Here is a 13,832-nt window from a genome sequence, read left to right as displayed (position 1 = left end):
AGCTGACTTCACCTTTCAAATCCTATTAGCTAATGCAGAGCCGGTTCTTGGCACAGGCCGTAGAGGCGGTCACCTAGGGCGCCACCTGCTGAAGGGGGCCGCTGCTGCAAGCCCTCAAAATAAATGCATAAATAAAAATTAAAAATTCAATAATAATTTGCAGCCCCGATTGACACCCTTTCCTCGTGCTCTGTCTTGTAAATAAATTAACAAATACATACAAACAACCCTTCGCTTCCAAATATTTGATTGCACTGGCACCTCAACGAGTTATCGGTGCGCATCTCAGGTAGCGGTTCCCACGTCAACAAGTCAGTCATCATGAAAAGGTCGCTCTGGTATGATTTGATACCATAAATGCATTTGTCTGCGGTCTGCCGAAAACTAGAAGGGCTAAGGGCACGTGAAAAGAGGGAAAATATTAACAAGGGGTGTAGATGAGCTGGGGGGCAAACTAAGAGCTGTGGTAATGAACAGAAATATAATGCAAGAAAACAAAAGCAGGAAAACTAAAATAAAGCAGGAACGAGGTAGGTAAGAAACAGGTGGAACCAGGAACCAGGAAACCAAAACGTGCACAGAGAGACTCAGAACGGGTCCAAGAACAACCAAACTAAGCGTGCGTATAGACGGAGCGGATCGGGAACATTTGTTAACAATTAGAGGTGTGTGAAGTGGATGTGGAAACACAGGAATTACAAAATAAGAGTCGGGAAACAGGAAGTAAGACTGACAGAGAGAGAGAGAGAAGCTAGAGTGAGAACAAGAGCAAGAGAGGGAACAGGTGTTAGAATTACACAGGAGAGGGTCTGTTAGCGAGTGGATCAGGGGGCAGAGAGTGCAGAGAACAAAACAAAATAAAGTCCAGGACCGTTGTTATGCCGGTTCTGGGTTAAGGCCCAGAGAGGGTGAGAGGGTGTGTTTTCTAATGTCTAGCTTCCCACTTGTCACTCTAACTGAACAGGAGCTACGGTAGGAAAGGCATGTTCACAAGCTCCTCCTTGCTCTCTTTTAAACACAAGCATCCACGGCTTCTGTTATGGCATGAGCTGCACGTTGGCATTTACCAAACAGCCGCGGCATGCCACTCGCCCTGACAGCACCTCCCTGCGTTCTCACGACACAGACAGGCTGGAGTCGACTGCAGGCAGACTGGAGTTGACTGTCTGGCACACTCGCATCAACAAGACAAAGTGGAGGAAACTATTGTGCACACGTGACAAGGTAGGCTTTTATTAAATATTCACATCATATATTTCGGTCCAGGGGGAGAGCTGTTGTACTGGCTAGTTAATCAGAGCCGAGATGCTAAATGTTGACCTTGAAAGTCTTCAATCTGAGACTGGCTGATCTACATTCAGGGTCAGAAAAGCTTTTGACTCTAAAGTGATTTAACAAACTGCATGGAGTGGACTTCTGGGCACACCCTGAATACTAATCACACTTTCAGGGGAACAACTTTGCTGTTTAAAGAGTAAATTGTGAATTATATTTACATTTTATTGCACCTATATTTTAAACGTGATGTACAGCAAAGAGCCTGAACCAGCACAAACATATGCATGCATGTGAACACACACCCAGACAGCAGATGCACTATTTTAACCTCGCCATGTTAACAAACCATCGCTTTCTTTCTTGCATGAAGCCCCTGGCAGCTGTTACATCCTATGAGCTTTAGCTCAACATACCACTCACTGAGGCTTAGATGCCAACTGAATATGTTGTTACTGGAATAGGAGCACTGCTACTCCAATGCTCCAAAATCCCATGATAAAGATTTACTAACTGAAAAAAGATGACAGAACTTGCAGGATTTCTATGAACTCTTTAAAAAGGCAGTGAGCAAAAAATATGAGTTTGACAGAAAAAAGAAAAGACAGATAGAGCAGAAGGGGAAAGCAAGAGCGCAGTTGGCTCTGGTTTCTAAATCAGCTTGTAACAGAAGACAAGGTTTAGAGTTATGCACTGGAAAAACCACAGTCTGTACAGCCAAAAAGTGGAGGACAGGATTGATTTTTCTGGGAACAGAAACATAGACAAGAAAACATGCAGGCATACTGTATATAGTGTACAGGCTGATAGCTGGTGAGAAAGAATAAAAGAAGCATGTGTGCATAAAGGCAGCACCGTTTAATAGTTTTAACATCTCACTGCCAGGGTTCACATTCTCAAATTGTAGAAGTCAGGTATAATGGTGCCAAAAAGCGGTTCCATCCAAACACAGAAAACACGATGGTGGGGAGAAAATGAGTGAGTGTGCAAACTGATATCTTAAAGTTCATCCCACGTGAACCCATGAAAGCAGAAATGCAAGATTGTAAGAAGTGAATTCTTAAGTTGTAAAAAGATGGTATCATCTCTTTAAGGTCATACTGTATATACTGTGCAGTGTGTGTAGTGATGCTTTGAGCTAAATGCTAAAGTCAGTGTGTTAATGTTTTATCATAAAGATGTTAAGTTGTTATAATGTTTACTGTGCTTAGTTTAGCATGTTTGCGTGCAAATTTTTACTAATGGTCACAAGGCACAAATGAGACTGTCAATAGGTTTGAAGTACTTTGAAGTACTAAACCAAAGTTGCGCACAAATGAATGCAGGGTAATGACCAACACTATTGGAAGTCACTCTGAGGGGAATGTGAGTGTCTGCATGTCATGGCGATCCATCTTCTTGTTACCAGGACATTAGAATCGTCATCAACAAAGTTATAATCTAGAGGCCAAAATGTGTATAAACTTTCATGGAAATCCATTAAATTGTTAAACATTAGATATTTAGATATTTCAGTCTAGATGTTTAGATCCAGTCAACCAATGGTGACTGACCCTGCTAAAAAAGGCATTTTCTTATATCAGCAACAAAAATGTTGGATTTGATTCCTATACAGTAGCTCCATCACTGGTTAAAAATGACAACTGCAATAATCTTTGCTGGTGCCATCGGGGACTAAACTAAATATTACCTGCTGCAGTTACCATATAGTTTGAAACTAAAACAAACCCTTTGTCCTTATCTGAACATTCATCTTAGCTTCGTAGGGAGGTCGCTTCTCTCTGTGTCATGAGGTCATATTTAATTTGTGGCTTTGGTAAAGAATGCTGTGGATAGAAATGTTGTGATTATGAGGTTTATGCTGATGCAGGGAGAATCGAAAGGTCTACCCGAAAAGGGACAGATTTACCCAGAGGAGGAGAGAAGCGACTATTGTGGATAAGTGAAGATGAAAAGATCTCAAATAAAGTAAAATAACTGTTCACACAAGAGCTTTAGGTTGACACAAAGGAAACCTTTATTTTAAAAAGCCCAAGAAAACCTCAAACTCACTCAGATGCTTGTCTTTGGACTAGGTTTGATGTGGGCAGAGGAAGCAGTTTTGTAGTGCTGTGCAGTACTCTTTGGCTGGGGCCTGTTTGGGGTAAGGCGAATATTTTATGTTTCATTTCTTGGGTTTCCTGTGAGGTGGGTCTACTGCTCCAAGCATACACAATTAAAACCTGTGCCATGGAAATGTGGACAGAGTTAGGCAATGTCTCTCGGGAAATGCGTAAACCTAACTCCGCTATATTGTTTCCTCTGTGGTGACCTGGCCAGAAAGAAACTATGTCTAAATTTATGTGCAAGAAAGCTACTGCCGCTTGGATCCCATTTTGTTTGTCTGAAATCAAGAAATTAGTAATTTATCATAACAATCTAATTATCCTTAAACTATAAAAAAAAAATTACATCTCTTCCTCAGTCCCATATAAAAACTCTTTGAAATTTTGAAAAGCTGTGAAGCTGTGTTGACATTCTTTACGACTGGCTGCCTGAACTTTGTGACAGAGCCAGCAGTGAGACTGATTGAGATGTCATCTGCTGGAACAGGTGCTCTGCTATTCAGTACAGTGCTGATGGACTAAATCAATGCTGAGTACAGTCCCAGTGTGTACTGAACATTAAGGTGTTTTTCCTAATAAAAGCTTCTGTAGCTTTACGATAAATGTAAAGCTACAGCCCTCCTGGTTTGTCAGTTTACCTGTAGGACATTCAACTAAATAACCTTTTATTAGTCTGTAAAGTGAACACACATCTGTGTCTCCTCTGCTGACATGTACTTTAGTTTAACACCTACACAGGCTAAACGTAGACTTGTCAAATCGATTGCTGAAAGGTTCTTCTCAACAGAAAACCCTACTGACATATTAAAACATGCACTGTATCCATTTTGATGTATGACATGTGTATTAGTTTTCTTCAAGGCCAACAGTTTTTTTTGCTTCTAATGTTTTATAACAATCAACATTGGAAAATGTGTTTTCTTTTTGTCAAAATCATTTTTAGAAAAAATGCTTTATTGATTAAAGTCAGTATAAACGGTAGTGTTCATGCTTCTGTAATTCCTACTTTTTGAAACACCTTGAATCAGGTGATTCTGTAGTTCTCCTGAACTTTAGAACTTTTCTCCTTTTTGGTATTTTTCAACTCATTCTTTTCAGTTTCTGGCCTACATTTGGATTTTTCATGGTTCAGTCTCACCACTCTCATTACCCAGTGCAGGCTGCTGTTTTAGCAAAACAGTTTGAGTACTTATTGTACACTACCTGTCCAACACAATAGAAAAACAGCAAAGTCAGGGATTAACTCGAAGTGGAGGAAGTTATATCTTTTTATTTAGTAAGCATAGCAATATGGTAGTGGAGAAATAGTTATATAAACATAAATGTCAAAATATAAGTACTTTAACATTAGTTTTACTTATGTTAAAGTACAAAAACATAAGCATTTAAGAATAAAACATAAAATTAGAATGGCCCATATATAATATAGTGAAACATATCCTTGAATTACATGTAGTTATTTGTACTTTAATGTTGCAGCTTGACCCAAATATGAAAAGTGGTGACAGATAATGGATGAATGTCTGTTGCAGCTTGTAATGGTGGTGCCTCAGAACTAAAATAAGGGAGAACAATGAATCGACTTCTAAAAAGAAAGGGATTACATGTAAAGAAGAAAATAATATGTACTCAGTATAACCATGCGTGTTTCATGTTACATGGTTGTGAAAATATAGATATTCTTATCGGTAATTTGCAGATTTGTTGTTGTTTATTGCTGGCCATCAGAAAGTGTGTGAATGATGGAGGACAAAATTCCCAGCAGGCCCATTTGGTGGTATGTGTCTGTTTACTGCATAGCTGACATTGTTTGGGGCTACAACTTGGTGGCTGTGGTGCCTCAAAAGCATAGCAAGCTGCCACAGAGACTAGTGGTCAGGAGGGTGGGGAGGTGGCGGGAGGAGGTGACGATGGGAGGGAGAGAAATTGAGAGAGTGAGGTAAGGACGATGACTACTGAACCTATAGTAGAGTAAACATATTTTGATTACATATTTATATTTTATTATTGCAATGTTTCCAGAACCACTGAAACAAAATATTGTTCTGTTTGTCCACTGTAGGTGAGAAACACTGAATGACAATAAAGTACAGTCTAAGACTACAGATTATTCTCTGTTGTACAGGCTATTTAAAGAGAAGAAAGGGCAGTAAAGCCAAGCACTGTAAACATCAAGCACAGTACAAATACTTTGAATGAAACATGAGATAGTCAATAGAAGATACAGTCAGAAAGAAAGAAGACTACAGACCTTGTAGGAGGCACTGAGAGTGCGGGAAGGGAGGAAAATCATGAGTCAGAACAATGGTTGTCTGTATTTATATCTGTAGGAGTATATTTTGCTACTCCGGCCATGGCTGCTGGGCTTAACAGTCTTAAGCTATTTTCTGTTCTCCATTCTGGATGGCAGGGTTGTAATCAAGTGAACATCAGGCCTGCCACTGTTGAATAATAGCTGCCCAATGCATGGAAGAAATGAAACAGTGAGAGTGTGACAAAAATTGTTGGAAAAAGCAAAGAATCAGAGAAAAGAAGAGAAAAAGCAACTGGATGTTACTGCATGTGTGTGTATCATGCAATATGCTATTTCAGGTAGAATGAAGGGGGTGGTGGGGTTGAATTAGTCTGAAGAAGCTACTTGGATGAGTAGTGAAAGCCTAGAAGAAAGAAGTCTAGTTGGCATATGATTTAATCTACTGGTGTCCTATTGGATAACTATTTTTTGTTAATCAACTGCACAAAAGCCACTTCTGCCAATTCTAGAAATATTTTAGCATGTTCTTTGTGCATGCATGACTTAATTCATTCCTCTATTTTGATTGTGTTGTTTGCGTTGACAGATAATGTGACAACACATTGTTCTGAGAACTGAAGAGAGCACAATGATGGAAGGACAAAATGGTAAAAAGTCATTCAAATTGCAAAATAATAGCACATTAGACATTTATTTGTGATAGATAATAAATTAACGATTAAATGTTTACAGGAAACATTTCTCCTCATAAAACAACAGAAAATGGAATTAAAGGGAAGCCCCCTTACTCAGTAGAGACTCCCTATGGCTTCCGACTTGACCTGGACTTTCTGAAATACGTAGATGACATTGAAAAAGGCAACACCATCAGAAGAGTCCCAATCCAGCGACGTAGCAAAGTCCCTCGGGCAAGCACGCTTCCCAGACACATTAACCCTTCTGCTTGTGGCTATCGCCCAAGTCCTTGGGGGTCTACTGGCGCTCTTGGCCCGAGGTCAGACACCCATCATCATGGCTACACATTTTGGGCAAATGATCATAGGTCGCCCCTTTCTCCCACAGGGTTCAAAACCCTAGCAGAGATGGAGGCCAGAATGAAGGAATTTGATGAGCAACCTCTAGGGGAGCACATTAGACCCCATCTCCTCCGTGCCTCTAGTCTGCCACTCACAGTGCTTCTGAGACAAGGATCAGAAACTGCGGAAGACCCAGGCAGCCTCCGAAACTCGAGGGATCACCTCGGAGGGAGAAACACTTCCTGTGAAGACGTCTTCTACTCCCCAGAAAGCCCTCGCCCCCAGGAAGGCTCAGGGCTGTTGAGACGCCTGACAGAAGCCCTTGAACGTGTAGGGGAACTGGAGATGGAGGTAAGAGTGATTCCAGAGCTCCGAGCTCAGATCTGCATCCTCCAGGAAGAAAGAGAAAGGCTACGTTATGGCATGAATCCACAAATCTATCCCACTTCGATGAATGGAACCACAGACTCCCACACCTTGTCCCATCATGGCGCCAAAGACATCAAAAGGCCTCAGCATGAAAGTCATATCATGTTTGCCTCTAATCCAACACATGAGTGGAGGACTAGTACAGACCTAGACGAGCTGCTGACAGTGACGTCCCTGCAGGCTAAGGTAGCTGTACTGGAGCAGAAGCTCCACGAAACAGGCCTGGAGCTCCAGAGGGCCTTAGGGCTGCTTAGGGAGCAACAGGAGGAGAGCAAAAGGAAAGACGAGAAAATTGAGCACATCACCAGGAATCCTGCCACATGGGTTCTCGCAGAGAGGGTAGTGGTAGAACAAGACAGAGATGAGATGGTAGAGAGAGCCATTGAACCAGATAATGATAAAGCATCTTCTTCGAGAAGCCTTGACAGTTCTGGTGCCGCAGAAACTATTACAACAAACGGGCAAAAAAGTCAACAGCAAGATTTCGCAGTTGATCCCACGTCTGCTGAAAGGAGTCCACTAGCATCTGTGGATCCTGGTGTGGCTTCGGCTGAGGACACAGCAGTGGTCATCCACCACATAAAGAAGATCAAGAGGCTCCTGAATCAGCAGTGGGAGTATTTGTGTAGAGAAAGGAAGTCAGGCGAAGACGGTAAACTTCTAAGGCACCCAGACCCCAAAGTTAACTCTCTGCAGGAGGAGATGATGGATCTTGTTAACATCCTTACCTCTTACTACACACAGCATGGACACAGTGATGGAGACAGGACCCAGCATGGAGGTACAGTCCACAGATTGCTCATTATGTCTGTGTTATTACTAAATCAAATATATTTCCTCAAAATTCCCCTAAACATTTTTGTGCCCTTTACAAAGATTAACAGACCGATTTAACAATCGTTAGTACAGTGAAGCACTCTGACTTCATGTTTGGGAGGCTTTAAATTGAGAGACAGAGCTCTCACATTATTTGAAGGGAGATTGAATCATAATATTGTGGTTTGGACTTGGTTTGGGAAAAAAAATGTCAGGCTGTTTGCTACACTAGTATAACTACTGTAGATGGTCCTCGTGTCTTGACTTGACTCAAGTTTTTCAAAAGTGATTATTAATGTGGATTCTATTTGACTGATTAAACCTTTTAAGTTTATTACTTGTATTTAATTGTGATGTGGTTCGAGTGTGGATCTTTGCCCTGGTAAAAGTGGCTAATAATCTAGCGTGCAAAAATAAAAGTACACAGAGGAGTTGTTGCTGGCTCATCAAAAATTCAGCGCTGTGCAAAAAACAAGTGAAGTGGTGTTTAGTGCAAAACCTGAGTAAAATTGAGCTCAAGTATTCAGTTACAGTTACACAAAACAGAAACAATTTCCACATATTCAGTTTAACAGCTGGATCAACACAGAACTAACAGCGAGTTGGTGTGTGGACTTTGGCTGTTGTTATTCAACCACAAGCACATTTTAATCTTAATAAGGAAACACCATATCCTTTCAAAGTGTTTCTAAATGTGTTTCCAGTTGTAGCCATATGTTAGTCTCACAGTAGAAAAGTGCTGCCAAAAAACAGGGGGTTTTATCTCTTTTGCACCAAAAGTCAACCCTAAAAATCTAATTCAGTTACAATTTACCTGAAAAGATGTTGCGTCATGATGTTGTCTTGTCAACTGTCAGTTGAGGGATGTAAAGTGATGGTGATGGTAAGTGTTGGTTGGGGCTTTTGTTGGTATTTACTGACAAGTGTGTGACTCACAGCTGTGAAGAAGTAGTGGTGTCCAAAAGAATCATAATAAGACACAAAACATGTCAAAAATGTCCTTCATCAGTAGCATGTAATGTTGTAGTTCAGCAGTGTTTTGTCATTTCAACACATCCTCCCGTTTGTCTTCCCTACAGGCTATAAATCTGTCAAGCAGCGAGATGGATGCAGCCAGACGTCAAATAGCGAACATTTGGGGGGTGTCGATGATGGGTTAGTAAATAACTCTCAGCGGCTTTAGCAACCTTCAGAGTTATGATTATTGGTTACTTTACTTGACGTTCTTTAGGCTACTGTTGTATGGTTCTGATGGAGAAAAACATAATTATAGATTGCAAGATAAACAATGCTGCTGCTTTAGCAGTATAAACAAAGCCTAAAATTAGAATTTATTTTATCCTTCTAAGTTAAAATAGAACAGACAGAAAATTATCCAGGCTCAATATTAATTGAATTGTCTGTCTGTAACATGAATAATGCATCAGAAATCTCTTTCAAACATATTTGACTGTGCTGTAAATTACTGAACTCATTCACTGCAGGGAAAATGGTGGTTTGGCTTCTATGTGTATTGCTAAATATAAAATATTGCAAAAAGATATTGGACTGCGAACAATTAGTGAAGTTTTTGGGGACATTGATTTCATCGTTAAATCTCACATCTCACAGTTTTTTCTTTTATTTTTCAAAAGAGGTAAAATAACCACAAGTATAAAACTACATGGGCAGGATGGCATGAACCAGAGCAAACATGGAGATCGGGAGCAGAAGGGGAACAGCACCAGCCCTGGGGAGATGGCTGCTGCCCATTTGAACACAGACTCAGAGAAGAGTTGGGTAGAAGGGAAGAGCCAAATGAGTCCAAACAGACAGATGATATCAGTAGGAACAGGATCAGGGCACACAGATGGAGATGTAATGTCTTTGGAGACAGCAGCCAGGATGAAACCACAGCCCCCAGGAGAACAGATGGAAGTGTACCCTGGCTCTGAAACAACCACCGGGGGCAGGTGAGAGAACCAGAACAAATGCCTTACCAGTGTTTGCTTGGGAAATGTAATGAAATGTGATGTGTCTAGGGAATAGCTCCGACAAAAAATCTACTTTTCATTCCATCTTACTGAGTGATGTTTCTTTTAGTGAGGCAGTGAGTGAAGACTTCATGGCTGCCTGTCAGTTCCTCAGTGATCACATGGACAACATGAAAAACCCCAATAAGGACACGGTGAGTACCTTGGATTCCAACTCAGCAATGTGGATCTTCATTTAATCCGATCCTAAAGCTGCATCGATCAATATTGTTACATCAGTGATGAATGAAATGTTGTGTGTATAATGACCTTCCTCAGAGAATTATCAAACAAACCCTCACAAACCCTCAGAGAATTATCAAACTCTACTCTCTGGGGCACTTTAGCATCTTTCTGATCATTGGTTTGGTTTTTTGGCCCAGATCTCCGGTGTTTTGGTTCACTCTTTTGGATCTTAATAACCTTAATTTTAGATGTAATCAATGGAAGCACTGATAAACTATACACAACCTGCTAAGCAGATAGACTTAAGTTATCGGCTTGGTGGTGAACAATATCTCACTTATTATTGCTTTGAAGTTACCTAATAAAATTACTGAAAACTGTTTTAGCAAAATCCATGTTGAGAAAGATTGAGGAAGATCCTTTTTATTATCCAGAGGAAGGCGCTGATTGTGTTGTTTCAGCACTGGTTCAGTGCAGCAGCAGAGGAGACTTCAGTAGCCAGCACGGTGGCTGTGTACCTGAAAGAGGTGAAGAAAACCACACCTTCACTGCTGGCCTTTCTTGTGAACCTAGAAGACGACAACACCAACACAGTTCTGCATTACAGCATCTCCCACAGCAACTACAGCATTGTCACCCTTCTATTGGACACAGGTGACAGCAGCCTGCTGTGTTGCCAGAGCTTTTGTACAATGGAATAATTGGCTTGTAAGAACTAAAAATTGTGGCCTTTTTTTAACACAGGTGTAAGTAATGTGAACCTTCAGAACAATGCTGGCTACACAGCAGTGATGCTGGCCTCACTGACGGCCCCTGATGGCCCTGGTTCCATGGAGGTGGTCCGCAAGCTAATGGAGATCAGCAATATTAACATTCGCTCCAGCCAGGTAACCAATGCACAATCAATAAAACTTATAAAAATGTTCTGAGGACTAAATATAAGATTAAATCTAACCAATCACGTCCACAATATTAAAGATCCTCTTTTGCCTCATTACATTCTGAAATAAATGATGATGAGGTCTTACAATGTAAACTGAAAAAACAACTTTCAATAGAGGGAGGGGGGGGTCTCTGAGTGGTATTATGGGAAATGTAGAGTGTAGTGTTTATTACACAAGAGAAAAATTAAAATAACATGATAAAACTTTTTCTAACTAATCGTATCTCCCTCTCCACTCAGACAGGACAGACAGCTCTACACTTGGCAGTGAGACATGGTCGTGTTGTGATGGTTCGCCTGCTGCTGAGCTGTGGGGCAGATGCTAACATCCAGGACAACCAGGGAACAACAGCCCTTATGTTCGCATGTGAGAGGGGCAACACACACATCATAAGGCTGCTGCTGGAGAGGAGTCAGTGTGACCTCACCCTGAAGAACAAGGTAATAATGATGGAAATAGGCGTAGTGAACTATTTACATTCAATATTATCCTTAAATACAGGAACATTAATAAGTTTTGTTATTTTAACTGCCACTAATGAAACATACAGGCAGTGCAAGAATTCTGTCTGTGATGTTTTTAATGCATATTATACAAAAGGAATCACATGTAATTGGATAATAATTTTTTTAAGTTTAAGAACAAACAGGACGCAAATTAAATTGCAGACTAGTTCAGCTGATGTTCAGCTCCGTTTCTCTTGTAAAATTCTGTGGTATTTGTTACTATTTAATTTAAGACATTCAAAGAAGAACTAAGGTAAAAGCTAGAATTCGTTGACTCACACTGTGTGGACGTGAGTAGATTTACAGTCTAGGTGAGGCAGAATAGAGCTTTCCCAGGAATAAGCATGGCTACAGTGAAACAAATCTCACTCAGTTCTGCCTGTCTGGAGCAAGTGGGGGCAGGGAGAACAGAATGCATATGTATCTTCAACGTTTGAATCAGTCTGCCTTTAAAGTACAGAGTTTAAGAGAATAAAACACCACTGATCATGGGTGTCCAATCTCTAATCTATGCCAATATTTTACAATACGATATTTTACAATATTTTACTTTACTTTTTGTCAGGAACTGAAAATGCAACCCTATTTATTTGTTATATATTTAGTCCATACTGTGAGAGGCTGGGAGCTGCACATTAAAAGTATACAAGTTTACAAGTCTACTGTCCTCTTTATATACCAATAAATACCAATAAGAGTAAAGGGGGTTTCATCTGCATGTTTCCACATTATGATGGAACATATTTCTATTGAAAAAAAAATAAAAAAATCTAAATTTTAATTGATTTAGATGTAGACTTTACCATCTACAACTTGATCCTAGTATCCTAATATCTTTTTGTTTCCTCCTGTTCTCCAGCTTGGTCAGACTGCAATCTGTATCGCAATGCAGGGTTCCCACACGGATACAGTTGCACTCTTGCAGGCCTACTCTAAAGCTTGAGCTCTGCACCTCTGGAAAACTGGAAAAAAATCTCTGCAGGCATGCAATCCTCTTACATGTGCTCTTTCCTGACTGAGAAATGTTGAAACCAAGTTTAATGCTGGTGCTGTATGCTTGGATTAAGCCTTTTATTCATGATATTGTTTTTAAATCTTGGATTTTTGCATGAGTATTATTACTATTTTGGAATGGTATGACATGCATGGATGACTAATGTCTCACGGTTACTGATGCAGTGTACAGTAAATGTGTTATGTGTCTTTCTGTTGTCTTAATTGATGTTCATAGTTGGGCCTTATTTGCACATCGAGTAGCAGCTTCCCTCTGCAAACTATACAATGAAAAGTATATTTATTATATGTTTATTATAGTGGTCAAATGAATATGTTGCTTTTAACAAATTTTTCCTATCACAGGCCACTTTGCTAGACAAATAATACATAATGCTATTTGCATTTCTACAACAGCGCAGCACTTTTTACACGTCTAAAATATATCAAGAAATGTAAAGCACTTGACTTTTGCTGCATGCAAAGCACATCAAAGAAACACATTTCTGGTGCCAAAAAACTAATTTGTTAATTTCACCCATTAGCAATTTCTATATTGATGTAGACATTCTTTGTTCTTAATAAAATGGTAAAAAACTTGATATTGTGTCATTTTAATAATGCAAACATCCTTTAAATACGGGGTTTAACTGTCAGGTTGTAGTAAAACAAACATTTGTTGCCATAGTGACAAATCCAACCAGCAGGTGGCGGTACTCTTCCATTCCACTATCACTTCCATCAGTCAAATTAAATATGACACACATACAGAAAGCAAGAATATACATAAATGTTAAATTCTAACATAAGCATGGCAAAGGGATTAGATTCGATCCTTTTTAAGTGTGACACACAATTTGAAACATGACACCCACAAAATTCTTCTAATTCCACTGTGAGAGAAGATACCATGATTCACCTGCAATCCAGCTGTACTGCAGCTGGAATGGCCCAGCCAGGCATGAAAGCAGATGTGTTTGAGCCCTTTGTTGTTCTAACCTCCTGGGAAACAGTAAGGGGCAGAGCTTTAGTTTTTCTGTGAGGGCTGAAAGACAAAATGATGAGTGAAGGGACTTGGATGAAGCTGGATTTCTGTCTGAAAGAGCAAAGCCACCTCATTTCCCCCTGAGGATTTTTTTCGTGCACAGCTGACTGACTGCCCTGCTGCTGTAATGACCCTGGGCAAATATACCCAGGGAAGGAAAGACAGATAGATGGAGATGGAATCAGCTTCTTCTATGAAGTGTCCTAGATTAAATATGAGCCCACAAACACTGTATGTACGGACTCATAACT

General features: G+C 40.2%; 1 protein-coding gene across 2 annotated transcripts; it reads left to right on the top strand.

The window, feature by feature from the left end:
- Positions 1–803: 803 nt before the first annotated feature.
- Positions 804–13,143, top strand: LOC137098388 (KN motif and ankyrin repeat domain-containing protein 4-like). Of its 2 annotated transcripts, none has more exons than XM_067474600.1 (10): positions 804–1,224; positions 6,221–6,281; positions 6,367–7,860; positions 8,975–9,050; positions 9,530–9,847; positions 9,978–10,062; positions 10,555–10,747; positions 10,838–10,980; positions 11,277–11,477; positions 12,403–13,143. In XM_067474600.1, the coding sequence occupies exons 2-10, from the start codon at positions 6,263–6,265 to the stop codon at positions 12,484–12,486; spliced, it is 2,613 nt and encodes an 870-aa protein (XP_067330701.1). In that variant the 5' UTR covers positions 804–1,224; positions 6,221–6,262; the 3' UTR covers positions 12,487–13,143. The 2 variants fall into 2 exon arrangements, with proteins under 2 accessions (XP_067330701.1, XP_067330700.1); XM_067474599.1 differs by having other exon boundaries at positions 806–1,224; positions 10,528–10,747; positions 12,403–13,142.
- The last annotated feature ends 689 nt before the right edge of the window (positions 13,144–13,832 follow it).

This window comes from Channa argus, chromosome 14 (assembly GCF_033026475.1).
Source record: "Channa argus isolate prfri chromosome 14, Channa argus male v1.0, whole genome shotgun sequence".
In the NCBI taxonomy this organism is placed as follows: domain Eukaryota; kingdom Metazoa; phylum Chordata; class Actinopteri; order Anabantiformes; family Channidae; genus Channa; species Channa argus.
The sequence above is the reverse complement of the archived record's forward strand: the minus strand, read 5'-3'. Positions and strand labels throughout refer to the sequence as shown.

Excerpts from the sequence above, each read along its gene's own strand:
- LOC137098388 (XM_067474599.1), top strand. Across the intron at positions 10,063-10,527 it reads AAAACCCCAATAAGGACACG|AGGAAGGCGCTGATTGTGTT; the intron begins GTGAGTACCTTG and ends TTTATTATCCAG. Across the intron at positions 10,748-10,837 it reads CACCCTTCTATTGGACACAG|GTGTAAGTAATGTGAACCTT; the intron begins GTGACAGCAGCC and ends TTTTTAACACAG.